The 24,432-nt window shown below is 34.2% G+C and overlaps 1 protein-coding gene across 3 annotated transcripts in view; it reads right to left on the bottom strand.

Moving 5' to 3' along the window:
• The window catches only part of LOC150081502 (transcription factor 12-like), a 621,638-nt gene that overhangs the window by 448,974 nt on the left and 148,232 nt on the right, over positions 1-24,432 (bottom strand). For all 3 annotated transcript variants that reach the window (XR_016547303.1, XM_090379956.1, XM_090379957.1), the window contains exon 5: positions 1,515-1,547. Coding sequence is in view for 2 of the 3 variants with exons in the window: in XM_090379956.1 (XP_090236082.1) it covers positions 1,515-1,547 (33 nt within the window). In the remaining variant the exon portion in view is untranslated. The remainder of the gene's footprint in view (positions 1-1,514; positions 1,548-24,432) is intronic.

The following is a 24,432-nucleotide window of genomic DNA, read 5'->3' as shown; positions in this document are numbered from 1 at the left end:
AGCTGCTAATGCCGCTTAAGCTTGCTTTCTTGCATTGTATGCTTCTGCTAATGCTATTGTGTAGATACTAGCAAAGGTCCATTTCTATAATACTACCACAGTGTAGCTAACACACTTTTCAAGAATGATCAAACAGTCCATGGTTTTTATGCACTACCACCAATGGCCAAAGTGTGAACCTGCAGGAACAGCTCCCCACCACTAAATACATCTACCAGAACAAAACACTGTGTGGCAAGATTCATCACACCATAGAAACTTCTGCAACTATTCTAGAGTTCACAAATCAAAAATGACAGCATTCCAAATGCTATTTTACATTGGTGACTGTTATATCAGACTCAAGCAGAATTCTCCTACAACTGAATTCAAAATCTATGCAGCTCCCTATAGGTTGATGTAATGATGGATGTTCCTGTGGCCTCTATGCTGTTTTCTATAGACATGCATGAGGCATGAACAACTACTTTTATGGGTTGTTGCACGTGTTCTGCGAGACTCCCAGACTTTTATTTTTCATTGGCTTATCTCCTATGATTTTCCATATTTTAATTACAATGGAATTTTGTAGGTTCAAAATAAGTCTTAGCTGTGAGCACAGAGAGGTTACTGTTAAATCATTCAACAAACAACCATCCAATGTGTAAAGATTATAAGTTCCAATGCACATCCTGTACTGGCTTCTAATGTAATACTGCAGAAGCAGTCCGACAAGATTTATGTTGGTATGTCTAAGCTGCTATATGTATGCACATGGGACCTCTGGTATAGTAAACAATATTCATGAAGAGACGTATGAAAACTAAATACTTTTGGTCATACAGATTGCAATTCTTATTAAAATGCACTTTTCACTAAAATATCATGCTAAATTATTATTATAATTATACTCTTAATTAAAAAAAGCTTATAAAACATCAATACAAAGAAGTACACCGTAGAGGTTGGGGGGGGGGTCTGACAGCCTAATGCAGAATACAACTAAACCCCATTGCATTATTTTCTATAGGGAGATTAATTCTGAGATAGGCATCTTCATCTTAGGCAATGATTTCCAGGAATGCATTAATCACATAACTTGAGGATACTTATATTTACAACAGTGCCCTGACAGTTACTGACTTTAAAAACTAAATATTGTCCAAGACTTATACAAAACTTATGAAGCTAAAGTTTTTGGAATTTTTTTAATTGTTAAAAAAAAACAAGAAATATCAGAATTCACTGGAATGGCAAATACAAGAGTCAGTTAAGTAACTTAATTCAGATACAATTAACAAAAACATTTCAAGGTATATATTAAAAATTATACCAATTAAACATTAAACACAATATTAAATCCACCTGTGGAGATCATTTATATATATTATCTGACAAAAACTGATACACTTAAATGCTGATTTTATCTACCACTTAAGCTTTTAATGGATAAGAGGCATATAAAACAAATACTACCAATATTTAATCCAACAAAATTTTAAGCAATGGCAACATGAACTAACTTAAAAACTTACCCACTGAACATCTAAGTCTTCTGCTTCTATTACCTACAAAACAAGAAACTTTTTTTTTCAATACATCTAATTATATCTAACTATATTAAAATATAATTATACTATATTAAAATATAAAATTATATTACATGATTAGATACAAAACCTGTTAGTAGCCATTTAAGTAATTTTCAACCTCTGATACTAGTTTATAAAATTAAAGTCATAAGCAGCTGCTATTAATTAATTTCTTTAATTTTTAATTTTCCAATTTTAATATTACCTTGAATACCTTTCTGGAATATTCTTAGGGATTGTCTAGAAGCACTGAAATACATTTAATATCAACAACTATATATACAGCGCCAACATCGAAAAGGCCTTGCAACATACCAACATGCCCCCCTCCTCCACTACTATGCATGACAACTCAAGTAACACTCCATGCAAATCAACATCAACAGTTATGTATTAGAAATATGCAGTCCAAAGCTTCCACAAAAATAAATAAATAAATTAATTAATTAATTAATTTAAAGCATATGCTTTTATATGCATTTAAAATATGCATATATATATATATATATATATATACACACATACATACATATACAAACACACACACAAATATATATACACTCCTCTGTGAGAGTGTAGTGGATTTGTCACAAGCTATTTGTAAATTAGGGTTCAAATCCCATTAAAGTCAGAGGAATATATAAAGGTGTCTTCAGTGAAGTTTGTAGCTAGCCAAGTTCAGGTGGACTGGGTTTCAGCCTGTTCGTCATGCATACATATATTTATACAGACATAATGCACTATAAAGACCATGTAAACTAGTATACCATATTAATTAGTCCACTGATCAAAGAAATTGATGCACAAAACAACAGCAACCACTAACACCGGGGGCTCACATCTGGTGAGTATGGGCTTGGCACACCCAGGGTCCTGAGCTGGATATCATCATTCTTCTCTTTCTTGGTGATTCCCTTCTACTTTTGTCTCTCTCTCTCTCTCTCTCTCTCTCTCTCTAGAGAGAGAGAGAGAGAGAGAGAGCTTTTTTTTTTCCTGGTGCAGCATAAGCCGCAGGCTTCCTTGCATCATATGGCTATTAATAATAATAATAATATTAAAACAAAGGGAAAAAATGTGATTCAGCAATTATATATAATATATATTACATTATATTATATAATTGGTTATGCTTTTATATGCTTTATATACTTTTACATATATATAAATGTATGTAAAAGTATAAAATTACACACACACACACACACACACACACACACACACACACACACACACACACACACACACACACACACGCACGCACGCACGCACGCACGCACGCACACACACACACGTAAAAGTATATAAAGCATAACCAATATATATATATATATATATAATTGCTGAATCATGTTTTTTTCCCTTTGTTTTAATATTAGTGGTTGCTGTTGTTTTGGTGCATCAATTTCTTTGATCAATGGACTAATTAATATGGTATGCTAGTTTACATGGTCTTTATAGTGCATTATGTCTGTATAAATATATGTATGTATGACGAACTGGCTGAAACCCAGTCCACCTGAACTTGGCTAGCTACAAACTTGACTGAAGACACCTTTATATATTCCTCTGGCTTTAATGGGATTTGAACCCTAATTTACAAATAGCTTGTGACAAATCCACTACTCTCACAGAGGACAGTATGGTTGGTAATAACATCTATTGCCAACAGAAACAATTTGCAAAAGTTCTGCAAATTGCAGCATCTGGAGACTAGGCACCTGCAAGGTGATCTGATTAAGGTGTATTAGGCCATGAATGGTTTGAGCAAGCTCAATGGTGATGGGATGCTTCCTTTTGCCCATATTAATTGCCTGAGGGAACATAAATTCAAATTGAGGAAAGACAGTTGTAGAACAGATGTGCAGAAATTTGCCTTTAGCCAGCGGGTGGTTGATTGCTGGAACAAACTTCCACCTGTGATTGTTGAAGTTGACAGCTTAAATAAATTAAAGGCAGAAACAGACAAACTTTTGGAGTGAATGGCTGGGTGAAATGGGAAAGGGGGTTTTGGGAGGGGGAGGCTGATGCTGTATAAGCTTGCTTTCTTGCATCATATTCCTCTACTAATGCTAATGCTATTATAATTATTATTATTTATGATGAGACAAATTATACTTGTTATTAATTTTCCAAGAAGTCTTTTCTTTTTATTATAAAAAACCTCACTAGTTTTATTAATTATACAAAAAATTTGATACATATTATTCTCAAATTCTAAATATAGTACCAAATAGCCAGCTTTTTTTACAATTATCTTTGGAACAAGGTTTGTCTAATATATATCTACAAAATTTACTACTCCCTTAAATTGAATTACATTGCACTTTTATTTCATATTTGATTTAAACAATTTTTCATGAAAAAATTTCACAAGGCATGAGTAGTAACTAAACTATTTACATATTTTTCCTCATGTTCTGTCAAATAATTATAGCAGATAATCTTTATAGATCCGGCCTTATATTTATGAATCAACACAGAGCTCTGTAATTTCAACTTCCAACCCCCCATCACCCACCTTTTTTTAAATAATCAATTTTCAGGCTGTTACCGTGGACTTATATTATAAGTCCAAGTCAATTATTATATATCTTGCATTTCTTTCTTTTGTATTTTTCACTGCAGTGACGTATCTATGTGACTCAAGAATTGCTTTGCCTGAATATTGAATATTTGGCAAGTAACTCTCTAAGAAATGCCTCTATTATATAACTGCTGATATGCTTTTTACTTCCTGAGAATGCAAAGAAATCACCAGCTGCAGATTTCTTTGCTTTCTTGGGAGTTTTAAATGGTTTGCCATGATTTAGTACATTTAATAAAATTAACTAAAATTAATTCAAACTATCTAAACTTTACTTTATTGCTTTTGGTATGTATGGGTTTTAGTCAAAATATCTAGCATAATTCTTATTTTTATTCTATTTGATTTATTCTTGTGATCCTTAAAGATAATCAGTAATTTGCACAGAAGTTTCCATGACCCCCTGTTCTTCTTTGACTTTCCCACTTACCACACACAAACCCTATCACAATTCTTTCCCTCCCCCAAGAATGAAAGCAATTCTGAACAGTCAAGACTATACCATACTATATCTGAATACTTTGTCTGTCCTAAATCCTCAGTGCATACTCTCATTCAATGGTGTAGATGTGAATATCTCTTTTATGTCTTTTATACCTAGTTACAAGGCAGAGTCAAAAGAGGTTCCTGATATATGCAAAATCCAATATGTGCCATGATGCACACCCTTTGAGGAGCTTGACAGACATTTTCAGATGATCCATCCATGTTCACAAGCATGTTCTTATTCAGTGTTAGCAAGTCAGGTAAAATTTCAGATACAGTTTCACAGGATTCAGCTGTGTTCCTTTTCATACATAAAAGTATGTTTTCATAAGTAAAATATGAGAAAACAATAAGTAAACATCAACAAATAGTAACATTTTATACACAGCTTGCAAATATATTTATGGAAATGTGGAATGAACAACAAAACTCATGGTGATGAATCCATCACATGGATATGTACAGTACTTCACGCACTTCAACAAGACAATTATTGCATTATGATTTCTTATTGTTGATAAGAGATGTTGATAGGCCTCAACATCTCATAATGAGAACACCATTACCTATATCAGGTAGCCATAGGCATTACACAGCCAAATGACTGGCAATGCTGTTAATCAGTATTTCACTTAGAAATTGCTATGCCATCCACATGAGCTCCAACATGCCTCTCTCTCCACCATTTTTTTGCAATTATCCCTTAACAGCTTGCCCTTGCTAATTTCTTCCTTTTTATTAGGATGAAAGAAATCTTGAAAGGACAATGACTGAATTCGACAAAGGTGGTGCAACGAGATAAGATAACATCTTAGATGTTATCTTAGATAAGATAACATCTAAGAACAATGTAGTGGCTGACAGACTTATGTAATAGTAGCATGGGGGGTATACACCAGTAGACAAAAGTTAATAGTTGAGCACACTTATCTTCTATAAACTGAACTGAAATTTGCACATAATCAGTTAAGTGATTGAAATGAGCATGTGTATATTATTCCGATATGCACATATGGGTGGTATCTTCATGTTGGCAAGAGCTAATCTATATAATTCAGAAAAAACATGCTTGGTCCATGTGTTCACGCAGTACTCTTGCATTTTAACATAATTTATTTACATATCAATTTTCACTCACACGAACCAATGATTTTGCAGAATATTCACTAATAAACACTAATTTTTACTGAAGGAAATGTGATATGAAATATTGATCTTTAAACTAAGTTCAGAAACTCTAACTTTACCTTGCATGTATATAATTTTTTCCCTCCTTTTAATGATGATTCCAAATGTAAAGGTTTATTAAACCTATTGTACTCTAGAACCACAGTTTTGGTTACAAAGTTTAAAAAAAGCAGAGAAAATGCATATATTGACAGCAGACCTCAATTTCTGTAGATTTTAATTTTAAAAAAACCATAACAAATAAGTTTTTTTTTTTTTAAAGAATGGAAATAATAAGAATGAAGAGGAAGAAAAGTTAGTTTGGTAAGCTTGGAGTTAATGCCAAAACTGGATGGTGGCTAGTATCTGCACATGTAACTAGTTTTGTAATAGGAAAGTAAAACTACATCTGTTAATTCACAAGGCAGAAACTAAATGTCTGTATGATATAAAATGGAATAAATTGTTACAAAAGGAGGCCACTTTTCATGCAGGCAGGGCATTCAGGTTTCAGTTACAGGCTTTACAGATATCTTAATGTGTAGCATTCATCCAAAATGGAACAACCTATACAAGTAATTTCTAAATATGTTTACATATAATAGTTTTTTTTCTGCATGCAAAAAAAGAAGCATAGTAATCCAAAGAAAGTCCTTATGACCACAGCCTAAGAACAAACTTAGAAACTGACCATGTTTTCATAGTTAATTATGATGAATTTTACTTGTATCCAAATAGAGGTCACTGATTTTAAATACGTTAGTAATTTTCAGCTTCAACATTATCAGTAGTAATACAATCATGTTATGTATTTTTTTCTTTAAAATAAAAATAATAAAAACTTAAAATTTCCTTATTGGATTCAAGGATTTCATTAAGCTATAACAATGTGATATACTGTACATTTCAGACTATCTTGGTACAGCACATGAAACAAATTCAGTGGAAAAATTCTCTAAAATTACTGATAATTTACATATTTAATATTAATTTAACTATTTCTTCATAACTATAAATCAAGGTTTTTCACTTAAAAGCCCTTCTATATACAGGACATAATTTTATTTAAAAAAAAAAAAAAGCAATCTAACTGAACTAAGATGATAATCCTATCAGATTTTAACTCAGCTGAGGGTTACTGTAAAACTGATAACGATAAAACTGATGCAAACCAGATAGCGATAATTTTCGGTTAAACAATGTGCTAAAAATTAGCACATGTTGGCACGTGCGCAAGTGTATATGTGTGTGTGTGTTTTGAATTTAAAAAATTTGATTTTTTGGGGGTCTAACAAATAACTACACAAACTATACAAAAAGAATACCATATTTATTACAGGAAAGAAATTTGGAAAAATATACGGGATTTCTGTAAGTGTAAATAAATGCGAGTCCCCTTTCACAATAACAAAAATTCTCTTCTGTTTCAAGAACAAAACCAACAAACTTCAGACAAGGTCATAATGCTAATTAGTGTCAAAAGTAGTACCTTAGTATTTCTTCAAGCTATCACATCATACATGCAGCACAGCAGAAAAATAGAGAGAAGTAGAAAGGACCACCAGTCATCTGTGCTGCATTGAAAAAGGGAAAGGAACTATATTGATAATTATTTTTGTCAATAGCTGCTGCTCAAGAACTGTATCAAATAGGTTAATTTCCAAAATATCAATAATACATACAAGGGCATGCCTACATGCACAAACAGATGAGAGACAGACTGATAATTTAACACTGAAAATAACATTCAGATAGCACCGAAACAAAATCAAGGCAAACAATACACGATACGTAAAATCATCAGATTTATTAAGAAGGTGAGATTATTATACAAGCAAAAACTTTGATAGATTAAATCAATATAATTTAAAAAATATGGAAATAAAATGCAAATAAAAAAATAATGAAAATAATGTTATTAAAAAATAAAGAAAATATGCAGCATATATACCATTCACAAAATACAGTCCACTTAAAAACAATTTTACAGTGGAACCATATAAGAGAAATTTTCTATGGAAAAAGATGAATGAAGTAAGAAAAAGTTTACTGAGTTAAATAATTTGATTAAAAATACTCAGGGCTAGTTCATAAATAAATACAAACTCAAATGTACTTGATCCATATATAACAGATTAGCTATAACAAAGATTGATATAAATTACCTAGTTTTCACACTGCAATAAAATCCTTTATTTTTGCAATACATTACAGCACCTTTAACAGAGCACCTCTAACTTTTGACATTAACCTTTAACTTTAACATTGAGCACCTTTAACTTTTGATCAATTTCAAACTGGGTTTAAAGCCCTGAAAACAAAATATAATTCCTAAAAGAGACCTGTGTTATGTAAGAATAGTCATTAACTCAGTGACCAACTTTCTCAACTGCTTTCCAACTTGTTAAAAATTGCCTCCAAAATCCTTCTGTATATCATCTCTGTTACTGAATAATCTGTTCCACATATCTGCACTGTTGTCACCATTGTTTCTGTTGAAAGTTTTTTCTTGAATTTTCTAATGATAAATACTTTTTTGATCTTCAATTTTGAAAAATATTTTACTCCTCCTAATATCTTAAAATTATTTTCATTATATACAAAAATTTGCACCCAATTACATGTTCAGCAAATTCTAAATTTTAAACTATTACCTTTTAATACATGTTTTGTAGGTTAATAATAATAATAAATAAAAAAAATTTCTCATTTTTACAAAAGTCTGCTCCTTTAAAAATAACTTAACCCCATCAGAAATATTTCACCTACACGTTTTTAATCTGCATCCTATCGCCCTATATTTTTCCACATTCACAACTGTTCTCAAAATTACATCTTCTTTTAAATAGAAGTGTCAGATATTTTAACTGATTTCCTTTTTATTTATAGATTTAAAAACTGCTTCTACCTCACATTTCTTGCAAATTTTTTTGTTGTTCCCTAATCTCTTTTACATAGAGAACAGATATGGTAGCCTTTCTTTCAAAACAAATCAAACTTTCTTAGTTTCCATTTTCCTTATTCTTATATTTATTTGTGGTTTATTTATTAGTTTGCGTGGAAAATAATTTTTAGGAATGTTAGCATATATACGTAAAGTGCCTGTTGTCCCATGTCCATCCATCTGCACACAATAACCCGACTCCTAGTGGATGGATTTTCATAAAAGTTTATATTTGACTCTTTTAGAAAGAGATCTGTCAGGCCATCCTAAATTTCATTAAAATTGGACCAACAGAAATCCAGTAATTATTAATTATTTGTCAGGTACACATGTAAAAACCCAACTCCCAGTGGATGGATTTTCACGAAATTTTATATTTGGCTCTTTTTGAATGATTTTTCGAGCTTGCCCAAATTTAATTAAAATTTTGGAGGGTTCAAACAATAGAAATCTGGCAATTATTATTTCTTTTTTCATACTATCACATAAGGCAGGGCCTTGTAACCTGCAGCTCGCAAGCCACATGCAGCTCTTTGAACATGTAACTGCGGCTCTAACTTTTAGCCCACACGAAGCACAATTTGAAATGGAGTTAGAGGACTTAAAAATCAAGGACGTGGAGTGCAAGACTAAAATGCCTTAAAACTGAAATTAAGTATTAAAAGCAAAAGGCTGCCCTCTCTAAACATGAACTATATTAAAAATAAATCAAGAAACCCTCTGGACAATGCGTCTCTCAGCATGTTTAAAGATGAAAATTACAGCATACTCGCCTGATGTTGAGAAACTAGCTCAAGAAGTTCAGCAACAAAAGTCACGTTAATTGGTACCTAATTGGATGTTTGTTACGTTTTTTCAGTATTAATAAATAATATTTGAAAATATATATTTTATAATATATATATATATATATATATATATTACAAATTATGTAATATATATTTTTTAAAAAAAACACCTTCCCACGCTATTCCATTTCTTAACCCCCCACCTCCTAGAGCCAAGATTCTCTTCGGATTCTCTATTTTTTTTTTTTTTTTTTTTTAAATTAGATCAAAAATGGCTCTTCACTCAAAAAAAGGTTGCCAAACCCTGACATAAGGTTACCCACATACTGCATATTGTAGCTGCAGAACCAGATATTATGTTTATTGCTGTGTGCTGATTTCGAGGAATGAATAGGCAATGGTGGAATGAATAAGCAATGACTGGCAGAAATGAAATGTTCTTCGTCCACACATAAAAGCCACTGCTATTTGCTAACGAGCCTCAAATGTAATGCACTGCACACATTTGAGGTTTGTTTGTAATGTATTTTTAACATTTACTATTTCACCCTCTATCTTTGTGTTGTTGTTACAAATAGTAAGATATCCATTCATTGGAGTTATAAGAATTGCAATTTTTATATTACGTGAATGACTGGAAGCAAAATTTAATTACTCCCTTGTAGCTGTGTTTTTTATATATATCTGGATACCTCCCACACATTGCCTTCTTTTTTCAACTTAAACAGCCAATAATAGCAGCTGGTTAATAGGTTAAATGGAGGCAACATACTGCTAAATAATTAATGCAAGCTTTTTGTATGCAGCCCACAGCTTTTTTTTTTTTTTTTTGATGTTATATATAAATGTAAAGAATCTTTGTTCAAATTTTATAGAATCATAGGACTTGTGTACTAACTACAGCGGAAATCAGTTAATAAAAAAACATGTGCAGGACTTTCACATATATTTCCTTTTAACCGAATTCCATGCCAAAATTTCTGATGACTGATTCCAAGTATGGAGAAAAACAGAAGGAACTGGGCATACAGGTGGGGAATGGTTTGCAGAAAATAAGTAGTTGACTGATAGGTACTGTGAAAAACCCAACTATCACAGTCACAATAACAAGATGCACCTACAAATCCTTCTCTTTACAACAATTCTTTCATGCAAGGATGGTAATGATATCACAGCATTAATCTGATATACAGCCCAACCACAATTTCTATCATCATATTTTCATCAATTACTTTTACAGGCCTGCCGATGAAAAAGTTTCAGAACCGCTGACTTATATGCTTACATCATTGTGACAACATTATTTGTGGAAGTAAAACATACACAACAGAACAATCCATTACCCTCCTTATCTAAGGGCAAAAACTGATGTGCTCAAACTTAGCTAATAAAAGAATCCAGCCATATGAAACTATGCTAGGATGTGAGCCACTTCAAGTTTGAAGCACAAATGATTAGCCAACTACAGTAATATGCTTGCGATACATTTTTTTTCTCTTCATTTATAACACACAAAAATAAGTGTCAACTGGACAGTCCAGCACTGTCCTTTCCCATCACCTCCTTCTTAAAGCAATTAAAGTTTATTTCATGCTAATGGTGTAACTTTATGTAAAGCCTACTCCTTAGCTGCAGTGGTATTCATTTGTGTGGCACATCATGAACCTAAATAAGACACAAGGAGACTTGTTAAGAAATTTTTTTTTCCCTCAAATTTTAAGAAAACAAATTTAAATTTTTAAAATGCTTTACACTTTTAGAAACTAAAAGTGTCAAGCATTTAAAATTTTTTTATCATTAAGTGTCTCAACTTCTATCTTTTAGAAGCTGAGACACTTAATGATGTGAGAATATCCTCAAAAGAACATACAGTGAATATCCTCTTAAGATTAAACTCCAAAAACCACCAAGTAAAACAGGCTTTGAACAGTATACAAAATGTACATACAATATGTTCAAGGATATCCTGGAAAAGATTATTCTTTGGGAAAACTGGAGGATTCTTTGAATCTTTATGAAATGGGGGTCCTTGCTATACAAAATTTTCTTTTTATAAATATTTATATAAAATATACACTTATCTACATTTATATTTATAAATCTCTTTTTGGTAAAAAAAAATTTAAAAATATTTTATAAATATTTATATTTAGCTTTCATTAAACTTTTTTTTCTTTTTTTTTGTGAGGGGTTTGTTTTACAAATTTCACACACTTTGAACCAATGGATGGTAGAAGAGACAGGGTAGTCTCATCAAGCAAAATTGACATCTAAATTTCTTTCAAAACTGAGGAATGCAGTGTTGGTTTAAAAAAAGGAATTTAGCCATCTTAGTAGCACTAACTAGTGACTATGATCAATAAAGTTTTATTCATATATGAATGAAACTTTATATATAAATATGTCCACACAGAGTGTGTTTCAAAGATGTGCAGAACAAATGTAGGAGCATCATATTCTGCAACTAAAATAAGAAAAAAGTTTCCCTAAACATGTCTGAGAATTCATTTTCGATATATTACACATTACTCATAAATTACAAAACCATTCAAGAAAGCAAAATATTTTTATGTTTAAATTTAAATATGACTGGGTAAAACAGGCTTTGAACAGTATACAAAATGTACATACCAACATCGTCACAAATAGCGTGGTAGAGTACATACTAACAGTCAACATGCCTGTTTTAAGTATCAGGTCCTAGAAAGACTGCCTTGTTAATAGTATGACATTTGTTAAACTACTATTATGGAAGACATTACAAATCTGTTTACTTTTGCTAAGTTAGCTGATATGATTTTAATTTGTGATTATTTCAAATTTTTGTTGTTGTTATTTGGCTTTTAGGAGCATTAGCAACTAAGGCCATATTGCTCCAGGGATATGTGGAGGTCATTCCCTGACCTTTCCACATCCTCCATATTTGATGGTCATGGGCTTGAACCCGGGTCTAATCAAGAAGTGTGTGCTATGCACTGCTGTTCCTACCCACCTGGCTACGGAGATGACTGAAATTTTTGTGAAAATAAAAATTTCCAACTTCACAAGCACCAAATAGTAAAACATCTATTGTGGAGAGATGACTTAGAGAAACACAGAGCTGAATCCATTATTCGAAAATTCCTTTACCATTAAACTCTGGTAAAAGGAATTGTGATCAACTGAAAATGCTAAAGAGGAAATAAATTAAATTTTCTGTATATACTTCCGGCACAACAACCAAGTCAGTAGAGTTTACAATAAATCACCAATACAAATATTTATAGTATTTAGTAGTCACGGGCTTGAACCCCGGTCCTCTCAAGGAATGTGTGCTATGCACTCTCACTCCTGACCACTCGGCTACGTCAGGCTGAAATACTTCATGCTGTTCAAGTGCCTCTTAACAAAAGTACAAAAAGGTTATCATGCAGTGTAAATGTCTGATTAGCAAGTATACAGAGAAAAATACATGAATAGCAATTGTATCCATTTCACAGTATGCCTATAAAAGATCTGTTGCCACAAGATATGAATAAACACAAAAATTTCCATCAGTGGCTCAACTTGCAATATATAAATGATCCGCAATTTCTCAGTCACATTCTGGTTACAGATGATTCATGTTTTACAACGAAACAAAATTGTTAGTATTCATTATCAACAAACATTTTTCTTTGATGTTTGGTGTGGTGTTCTTGTGGACAAGCTTATTGCTACTTATTTCTTACCAGCAAGGCTTTCAGGAATGACATACCTTTATTTTCTGTGGAGCAATCTGTGGGACCTACTGGAAGGCACATCTTTGAAAAGTGCCATAGGTTGTGGTTTAAGCACAATGGTGCAACACCCCACATTTCCAGTGATGTTTCTGACTTTTTTAAATATAAAGCACAATAATCAATGGATTGCTTGGAACTGTCCTGCGAATTGGCCATTGTGATCACTGAACTTCATAATCTTAGTTAAATTTTGTAGGGTCACAAAATCTATGGTTTATTCTATGTGTATTAGCAGAGAAAACAAACCAAGAAACTACACTTTGGAAGCTGCTGAAACCATCGCTTTGCTGCTTTAGATGTTTTACAGGTTTACTTTAGTTCCTTTAATGTTTTGTAATTTACAGTTAATATTTAATAAATTGGAAATAGAAACTTTCAAGACATTTGTTTACAAAAAAGTTTTTTCTTTAATTTTAGCTGCAGAATATGATCCTATATTTGTTCGGTACAATTTTTAAACACACAGTATATACTTCAATATAAAGATGCATATATATAAAGAGAGATCATCAAAAAACCAGCAAATAAATAGAGATGAAATGCAAAGTATTAAGGTAACAATATGATCTATTGTTGAATGGGTGCAGAGAAGTGCAACAAGATTAGTGAGGGGAACAAAAGGTTTCTGCTACCAGGAAAGGATTCAATTCTGCAAATTCTAATATTTGGATACAAGGCATCTCGTGAGGAGATCTGATTGAGGCATTTTAAGGCTTTGAACGAATTCAGTAAGTTCAATCTTGATGGCATCCTTCCTCTTGCTCAGACCTCTTTCTCCAGGAGGGGGCATAAATTCAAAATGAAGAAGAATGGCTATAGGGTGGATGTATGAAAACTTGCCTTCAGCCTTTATTGTTGAATGGGTGCAGAGAAGCATGAGATTAGTGAAGAGAACAAAATGGTACTGTCACCAGGAAAGGCTTCTATTCTGCAAATTCCAATGTTTGGAGACTGGGCACCTGTGAAGAAATCTGACTGAGGTGTTTTAAGGCTTTGAATGGATCGAGCAAGCTCAATGTTGATGGATCTTTCCTCTTGCTCAAAGAAGGGCACTATGCATGAAGGGACATAAATTCAAACTGAGGAAGAATGGCTGCAGGGTGGATGTATATAAATTTGCCTTCAGCATGTTGTTGATTGTTGGAAAAAAACTTTTCATTTGGTGTTGTAGAAGTGGATAGTTTGAAAAAATTCAAGGAAGAACTAGAGAGAGGGAACACTGATACTATATAAGCTTGCTTTCCTCAATCATTTGAAGGTTTCACTTTGAAGTTTCAGTTTGAAATGTAATTGCAAAAAAAGAGGGAGGTCGTCAAGCAGGTGAGAAGAGTCAATTTAGTTACTGTATGAAGGGTAACTCAAATTTAATCAGTATCCAATAAATTTTCAATTTAAGCTCAAAAAAAAAAAAGTATGTGATGTTAAGTGTGTATTACTCAAGACTATTCTAAATAAACAATCTCTAAATTTGAAGAATCGAGTAAATTAAAAGCAACTCATCTATTCAAGCAATCCATTGTCAAAATAGTGAAAACAGAATTAACATACATATGAACACATTCAAACAAGCACAAATGGCCATTTCTCTATCTATATACATATTCCTTCTCTCACACTCTTTAACCATGGCAATGACCAACATGTAAAAATCCTCCTCTTCAACCCCCCCCCCAACTATTGTAACCATACTAATCAATAACACACATGGCTATCTACATACGAGGTGCGGCAATAAAATTCCCAGACTGGTGCTGTTGCAGTCATGTTCAGTGAGTTTGAAAATAAATGGAAGTGGCATGCTATAGTTTCAAGTTCCTCCAACAGATGGTGGTACAGACATTGTCCAGTAGGCAGTAACAACCAGTTTCATTAGTAGTGTTAATGTTCCATGTCACGATTTTGCGATGGTGCAATGAACGAATATCAAATTTTGCTTTAAAACTGCAAAAATCTGCAACAGAAATGTATGTAATGTTAAAAACTATTTACAGTGATGAAATTTTAAGTCTTAACAGTGTGTTTGAATTGTATAAGCATTAGCATTAGTAGAGGCATTTGATGCAAGAAAGCAAGCTTATGCAACATCAGCCAAAAATAAAAAATAAAAATAAAGAAACCACTTCCACTTCACCCCTCTGTTCGTTCAAAATACCTGTCCAGCTGAGCCTTAAACTTATTTAGGCTATCAACTTCCACGACAAGGGATGGAAGTCTGTTCCACCAACCAACCACCCGCTGGCTAAAGGCAAATTTCCTCACGTCTAACCTACATCTGTCTTTCCTCAATTTGAATTTATGCCCTCTCAGGTGATTATTCTGAGCGAGAGGAGGAATCCCATCAGCAGTGAGCATGCTCAAACCATTCAAGGCTTTATACACCTCTATCAGATCACCTCACTGGTGCTTAGTCTCCAGACACTGTAATTTGCAAAATTTAAGCCTTTCTTCGTAAGAGCACCCCTTTGTTCCATTCACTAATCTTGTTGCCCTTCTCTGTACTCGTTCCAGCAGCTCTACATCCTTCTTGAAATGAGGCCTCCAGACCTGTATACAGTACTCTAGGTGTGGCCTGACGATTGCCTTATACAAGGGAATAATCACCTCTTCATCCCTGCTAGAAAAATTCCTATATATCATTGACAATACACCATGAGCTACTCTTGCAGCCTGTCTGCACTGCTCAGAGAACTTCATATCTGCCTGCACAATTACCCCAAGGTCCCTTTCATTCTCTACCACTGTCAGTGTAATACCACAGAGTTGATACGTTGCTCTGGGGTTGCTGTTTCCCATGTGTAGCACTTTACATTTGTCAATGTTAAACTTCATTTGCCACCTCTCAGCCCATCTGCTCAACCTTTCCAGATCCTGTTGCAGCAGCAGCATAGTGTCAGTAGTGTCCTTGACAACCCTGCCTACCTTTGTATCCTCTGCAAACTTTGACATTAAGCTTGATATACCATCATCAATATCATTTATGAATACAGAAAACAATAATGGACCAACACTGAGTCCTGAGGGACTCTACTAATAACATTAGTCCACGACGAGCAGTGTCCATTGATTACCACTCTCTGTCTTCTCCCCCTCAGCCACCCCTTTATCCACAGCAGCAATTTGCCTCCAATGTCACACTGCTCCAATTTGTGCAGCAGCCTTCCATGTGCAACAGTATCAAAAGCCTTTCTAAGATCCAAGTATATAATATCAAAGTTATTCCCTGCATCCAGTTCCTTTGTGACTGCATCATAGTATCCAATTAAATTGGTCAGGCAAGACTTCCCCTTAACAAAACCATGCTGTGTCCGAGCTATAACTGAAGTCTTGTCTAAATGATCCTGCAGTGCTTCTTTAACTAGTGCCTCCATTAATTTTCCTGGAACAGAAGTTAAACTCACAGGCCTATAATTACTTGTGTCAGCCTTTGATCCTCCTTTGTGAATTGGGGTCACATTTGCACATCTCCAGTCTGTGGGTACTCCCCTGAGTCCAAGGAAGCTCTCATAATTATGGCTAAGGGTTTGCTTACTTCCTCTGCTGCCTCCTTTAACATAACTGGATAGATCCCATCCACCCCTGGATGCCTTTTCTTGTGCTTATCTTCAACAATTTCTCCTCCACTTTACTCCCAGTTATTTCAAGATTCTGTAGCTTACTGCTAGAGTTGAATACACCTCTGGCATTCCCCTCGCTGAATAACTTCTCATGTGTGAATATCGATGCAAAATATTCATTTAGTTTGTTAACTACCTGAGCAGGATCATCAACACTTGACCCATCAATATCAAGTGGACCAATCTGATTCATCCCCTTCCTTCTAGAGTTTACATAAGTAAAGAACTCTTTGCTGTTTTTCTTTGCATCCCTTGCCAAGGATTTCTCGTAATCTGCCTTCGCCTGCCTAACCTCCTTTGTAACTTGGTTGCATATCAACTTGTATCTATCATAGGCTTCTGTGTCATGTGTTAATTTGTATGTATCCCATGCATGTTTCTTCTCTGCCATATGCCTCATCAGTTCATCTGACATCCATTTAGGCCTAAACCTTGAACAATATTTCTTGGTTGGTATGTAAAGCCTAGTAGCTTCCAAGATAAGTTCTTTGAATGCTTCCCATTTTGCATTTGCTGTTGGTAACATCATCAGTTGGTCCCACTGTATAGAATTTAAATACTGTCTCAGTCCATCGTAGTCGCCTTTACGAAAGCAATAATCCTTCCCCTAATAAGCAGTTCAAAGACTGATGTGAGAATGAGAAGATGGCATCCATCAACTTCGTGAGATGAGGAGGGAGTTGCAAAAGTTCGGAAATTGTGGCCAGAAATCATTGTTTGACCCTAAGAATGAAAAGCTGAATATGAATAAGGAGATAATTTTACAAATTCTACATGAAGGTTTAGGGAAAAGAAAAATTTGTGCTACACAGCCTCACAGATAAGCAGAAGCAACAAAGAGTCAAAGAGTGCTATCGAGTGAAGGCTTCATCCAGACTTCACAAGTCAATCCTAATTTCCTTGACTGTATTGTCACTGGAGATGAGTGTTAGGTGTTTCAGTGTGACCAAGAGATGAAACACCACAGCATGCAGTGGACTTCAAAATCATTCCTAGGGACCAAAAAGTTTCATTTACATAAGTCCAGGATTAAGATGATGCTAATCATGTTTTTAAACAAACAGGTTGTGATTCCCAAGAAATTTGTACCTGAAGGGGAAAGCATCAAAGCTGCATTCTATATAGAGGTGCTTCAAAGACTATTCAAATGCATTTCCAGGTGAGATGCAATTTCGAGAGAAAGGCAGCTGGTTCTTGTTGCACATCAATGCCCCCACCCATTCCGCACTTGTTGTGAAGACATTTCTGAAGAAACATGGCACTGTATATATCAACTATACACCTTGCTTTCCTGATTTACTAGTGGACTTGCCACTTATCCAAGATGAAAACTACCTTCAAAGGTAAGAAATTTCAGGATGTTTAGGACATAAAGAAAAACATAACTACAGAACTGAACATCATCTGTTTGGATGTCTTTGCCAATTCTTTTCAGAAACTTTTAGAATGGTATAATAAGTGCAATCAATCAGTTGGTGATTACTTTGATTAAAAATAAAACCATTTTTGACCTCCTTCACTTTGTATTCTTTTTATTATATCAGTCCAAGAACTTTATTGCTACATATATACAGTGCAACCTCAATAAAATGCAGGTGTTAAGTTTAATATCCGTGTTATTAGCGAAGAATGTTATAGCCAAAAAATTTTAACATTTCTTTCCCAGTTTTTTTAATATACATACACTATTTTTAAACAAATACTTTATTTACTAGTTTTTTTTTATGAGTATAAAGACTAAAAGATGAAGTATTAAAGATTATATCATTCTCTTTATATTATATTAATACACAATGCTGTTTTGCGCTTACATTTTATGCATGTTTGGAAATAGCCCTGCAATTTAGTTTGCCGTAACTGATTACAGTATTTTTTCAAAATATAATTCTTAATAGTGGTCAGATACAATAAATGAAGATATTCACTAACACTCAGAAATTCTAACTGCTCCATTACCTTAATAATGTTTTCAAGCTTTTGATACTATTGCATGTTGAAGACTGCTGTACAAACTGGACAGCACACGTTGCTGCTATGGATAAAGGGATGGTTGAGTGAGAGAAAACAGAGTGGTAATAAAGGACACTGGTCTTTGTGGATTAATGTTATTAGTGGAGTTCCCCATGGTTGAGTGTTGGGTCCAGTGTTGTTTTCCATATTTATCAATGATATTGATGAAGGTATATCAGGCTTAATGTCCAAATTTGCAGATGATACAAAGGTTGACAGGGTTGTTAATCACCGTAATGACAATACACTGCTGCAGGATCTAGAAAAGTTGTGCAGATGGGTTGAGAAGTGGAAATTGAAGTTTAACACTGATGATGCAAAGTACTACATATTGGTAAAAGTAACCCCAGAGTAATGTACCAACCATGTGGTACTACACTCAGGTAGTGGGTAGGAAAAAGACGGGGGGGGGGGTTGTGCAGTCAGATATGAAGTGTTCAGAGCAGTATAGACAGGCTGCCAGAGCAGCTCATGAGGTCTTGTCAATGGTATACAGGAACTTTGCTAGCAGGGATAAGGTGGTGATTAACTCCTTGTATAAAGCAATAGTCAGACCACATCTTGAATACTGTGTACAGGTATGGAGGCCTCATTTTAAGAAGGATGTAGAGTTGTCAGAACGAGTACAAAGAAGGGCAACAAGATTGGTGAGGGGAACAAAGGGTTGCTCTTACCAAGAAAAGTTCTGCAAATTGCAGCTTCTGGAGACTGGACACCTGCGAGGTGATCTGATTGAGAAGTATAAGGAATTGAATGGTTTGAGCAAGCTCAATGCTGATGGGATTCTTTCTCTTGTTTAGATTATGCACCTGAGGTGGCATAAATTCAACTGGGGAAAGACAGTTGTAGAATCGATGTGCAGAAATTTGCCATTAGCCAGTGGGTGGTTGAATGCTGGAAAAACTTCCATCTGTCACTGTGGAAGTTGACAGCTTAAATAAATTCAAGGAAGAATTGGACAAACCTTTGAAACGAATGGATGGGTGAAATGGGAAGTTGTCGGTTTTTATTTATTTATTTATTTTTTTTTTTTTTGGCTGATGCTATTGTAATGTTACCAAATGCAGATTTTCTTACAAGACTAATGTGGAATATTCCATGATGAGCCTTCCACCTCCAAAGCCACCCTACAGAATCTTTACATGTGTCATCATTTTCACCAAGTAGCTTATGAAATTTAAGTGCCTGAGCTTTCAAAAATACCCCATTTATCAGTAATCCTTCACTACACTTCTGTATAAACCATTTGTATAAGCATTAGTCCACATCACTGTTTTTACAAAGTCTAATTTTCGCTCTTTGAAGGCCTACTCCATCTCCTATAGAGTCTAAGAATGAACCAAATTTTTCTTCCTTTTTCATCCAACCACAGATCATTCCTGTTTCACTGCTCTTAACTCTTGATAATCTCTAACTTTTCTTCTTCAACTGTATAATTTTTTTTATTTTTGGTGGCCATTACTTCAATCCTACTGATTTATTAATTTTGCCATGTATTTATTTCTGATGCCCTAGAATTTACCACGTTTTGAGAAAACTAAATAAAAACCAAACTGTTGTGGCCTATCATAGTGCTAAAGTAAAGTTGTGATTTCTCCATAAATCACTAATATTATGATATTTTTTATCTAGTTTAGTCCTTAGCAGTTTTTGATATTCTAAGTGTAACTTCTAGTCGAAGAAAAGATGTCGCATGCTGTTGTTTATAAACATTTACTTTGTAACTAATGTAATACATTTGACAAATGCATTACAAATGATAGCTGTATTCTCCTCCATTAGCATTCCAGTGATATATTCTTTTATTGCATCTCTAGCTGAGGGGAGAAACTGGGTGTTTACGGTAATTAGCCTTGCATGAGTCCTGTTGTTTACAAAAATTACTCTGCAATTGAATATATTGAAGAGAATATACAGCTAATTTCCCCTCTTGGAACTAAAGTAGTAGGCTGAACAGCAGATACGAGTATATACAGTATTCACTTTTTTCAGTTTCGAATAATAATTGCTAGTTCTCTGAAGACACTATTTCTTTTTCATAATTTGTTTTGGGGAACATTATCTTACCCACAGTGTATCTGAAACTGCACTATGAAGAGGCTCATTATATCGAGGGTTATATACTAACAAAAGCACACACAAATACTGATTTTATTTGAAGAAAAATCAAATGCAATGATTGTATTTAAGTTCACTGAACAGCATATTAAAGGGGTTACATTCTACATCTCAGCACATTACAATTGCTTCACTTTTTCCCCTGTTCCATTCAAATAAAATCAGTTCATTTTCATTTCAGAAGAACACCAATTTTTTTTGACTAAAGCAAGAACAAGGACCAACTTTCCCATTGAGAAAAAGAGCAGTTGATTACGAAATTTAAATTATAATACATAGTCCAAATTTTACATCATATTCAAAAATTTCAGTCCAAATGCTAAAAATGAAGATAGCAAATAGCTTAAACCTCAAAGTGAGATAGACCCTGGTGCTTTTTAAGTGAAATACTCCAAACAAATAATACTAAACACACCAGACAAATTTATAGCAACTCACCCATTCCACCTATTTTTTGCATTTTTGACCCAAAATTAGATTTAAATTTCTTTTTATGAATAAAAGATGTGGGTACCATGAAATTCATATTTTTATGGTGATACTGATTGAAGAAAATAGAGACTGAAGCAAAAATAAATATATTACTAATGGACAAAATAACAGCAGCTGTAGGGTGGATAGGTGGGGACAGTTATTGGAATAAACATACTATAGCTTAATCTTCTGTACACATGGTAGACTAAGGTAAATTATATATATTGGAAAGAGCAGTGTGTTTTTCAACCAATGATGTGGGAAGATTAAAGTTCTTTGACAGCACTGTGAATGACATAATATACAAGGATATTCTTTCTTCTCAAATGATATCCTCATTACCAAAGCTTTCAACAGTGGAAAATTACATTACATTCAACAGTAGACTTTGCCCAGCATCACCGAGAAAGAAACAACAAAATATAGAAACAAGTGGTTTGACCCTGAATCCTCAGATTTAAACAGAAACCTGAGGATTCTGGGTTAACTCTAATTACAGATATAGATTTGAGAATTTTGTATATAGAATGCACCCCCTAACCTCCATTAAGACAAGATTTGCACATAACAGATTCACATTACATGCACTTATTCAAAATGCATCCACTCTATTACAAAAGGGCAAAAATGAAGGTGAAATTATCTGTCATTCTCATTACTTTTTATCACTTTCCTTTAACAAGCACAAAAAAGGAATTAGGCTGCTTGCCAACTGACACATTTATTGCCTTTTATATTTGCAAGGGTCCTTTATGTGTGCTGTAGGACCCCTTCTCTAGGGCACTGGAACAAGTAAGCACTGCTTTTTAGTAAATGGTAGGGATTTCATCTGCGAAGAATTCACTCCAAATATCACTGACATGTTTTTTTAGCATTCTAACATCAACAGATGCATCTGAACAAGATTCAAAATCTACATCACTGGAATAGAATTCTATTTCAGTATCAGATGACATATTATAAAGAGCTGATTCAATGTCATCAGCTTCGACATACTGTCCATCCATGTTCATTTTCAGTCCTGATGTCCCAGGCTGTGGGGATCCAACCGTTTTAACAGAGACACACACTAAGGATGATGTTTTGTTTTTCACAAACTAAAGAATTAAAATAGAATAGAAAATTTACTTTTCTCTACCATTCTATTTAACCTGGAGAAATAACAACAAAATCCAGTGAATGAATGGTACCCAAAGACTCTGAGTCAAATCTGGTAAGGCAGTAGCTCTAATTAGAAATATATTGCAAAATTTTGTTCTAATTAATTCATTTTTAATATTTTAGAGGACCTGGAACATACCTGCTGCACTTCGAGAGGCAACCAGATAAGGTAATAATACTCTTGATCTGGTTATCAACAGTGATCATTCGTGTATTAAGAACTTGCAGATAAAGGAACCACTAGGTAGCAGCGATCACAGTATACTGATGTGGAATTTACTTAAAGATATGCCGACTGGGCTAGTTAGGTGGGTAAAGTGCTTGCCTGGCAACTCAAAGGTCGTGAGTTCGAATCCCGCCACGGGTTTGGATCAGAGTAGTGAAAAAACCTTGGGAAGTGCATTATGGCCACCGAAGCCGATGCGCCAACAACTAACAAATAAATAAATAAATTAATTAATTAAAGATATAATTACCAACAGGGGTAAAAGAAAGGGTTTTTGCTTCCATAAAGGTGACTACAGTGGTCTCAAGCAGTTTTTAAATTCTGTACAGTGGAAACAACTGATGATGTTACCAACAGCAAATTTTAAGTAGGAAGCATTCAAGGAATTAATTGTGGAAGCTACTAGATGTTTTGCTCCAAATATTGTTCAAGGTTTAGGCCTAAATGGTTATCAAATGAACTAATGAGACTCCTGGTAGAGAAGAAAAATGCATATAAATTATATTTGCCATAGGCAACACAGAAGCCTATGGCAGATATAAGATATTGTAATCAAGTCACAAAGGAGATTAGACAAGCGAAGGCAGACTACGAGAAATTATTAGAAGGCAGATTACGAGAAGGAAAATGCCCTTCTGGATTTTCCTTCTCGGATCAACAGGATCAAGCAAATTTTGGCAAATGGGCTGAGAAGTGGCAACTGAAGTTTAACATTGACAAATACAAAGTACAGAAATACCTCGCTTAGCACGGGTTTCACTATAACACGGTTTTCAATTAAGTTTAAATCGGAAATTTACTATATATATTAAAATTCATTTAATAGCCTAGATACGTACTTTACATATATGCTACATTATAGTATCCCAGGTATGCATCCGTAGCCTAGTGGTCAGGCACGCAGGTGCATAAGTACACATGCCTTGAGTGACCGGGGTTCAAGCCCGTGACTACTGAATACGGTGCTGTTTCTTGTATTCTAGCTATCTTGTGAACTCCTCTGACCGTTTGGTCGTCCCGGAGTATAAAGAGAAAATTTATTTATTTATTTATATACTGTGGTGCCAACTCTTGTCTCACATGTGCCAATAGCTCTACTCAGGCAGCAGTGTTCAGTATTCTTAATTCCATCCTGACGAGACATGATAGCTTTTCATTTCATAATTTATTTTTTACCCCTTTAAATATGATTCAAAATATATTTGCATCTTGGCTAGAAATCACTGCCAACAACATGCATTCTGTTTGGAAGCATATTTTGCTCCATTTGGCAAATTATTTCACTGGATTTGAATGGCAAATTCGGACAATTGCCAAAAACATTGTGAAGATTGGAAAAGACTTGGGATTCGAAACTTTGGACACTGCCAATGTACGTGACTGCATTGATTCACATGCAAATGACTTAGATGATTCAACTGCCTTGAAATTGATGAACAAACTGCATAAGAAGAAGGGGAAAAAATTCTGAAGTGGATAACACTGAAGTGGCACCAAAAGAATTTTCAACAGAAGAATCGGAGAAAGT

This window comes from Mastigoproctus giganteus, chromosome 8 (genome assembly GCF_048544385.1).
Source record: "Mastigoproctus giganteus isolate SK-2022 chromosome 8, ASM4854438v1, whole genome shotgun sequence".
Taxonomy (NCBI): Eukaryota; Metazoa; Arthropoda; class Arachnida; order Uropygi; family Thelyphonidae; genus Mastigoproctus; species Mastigoproctus giganteus.
The sequence above is the reverse complement of the archived record's forward strand: the minus strand, read 5'-3'. Positions and strand labels throughout refer to the sequence as shown.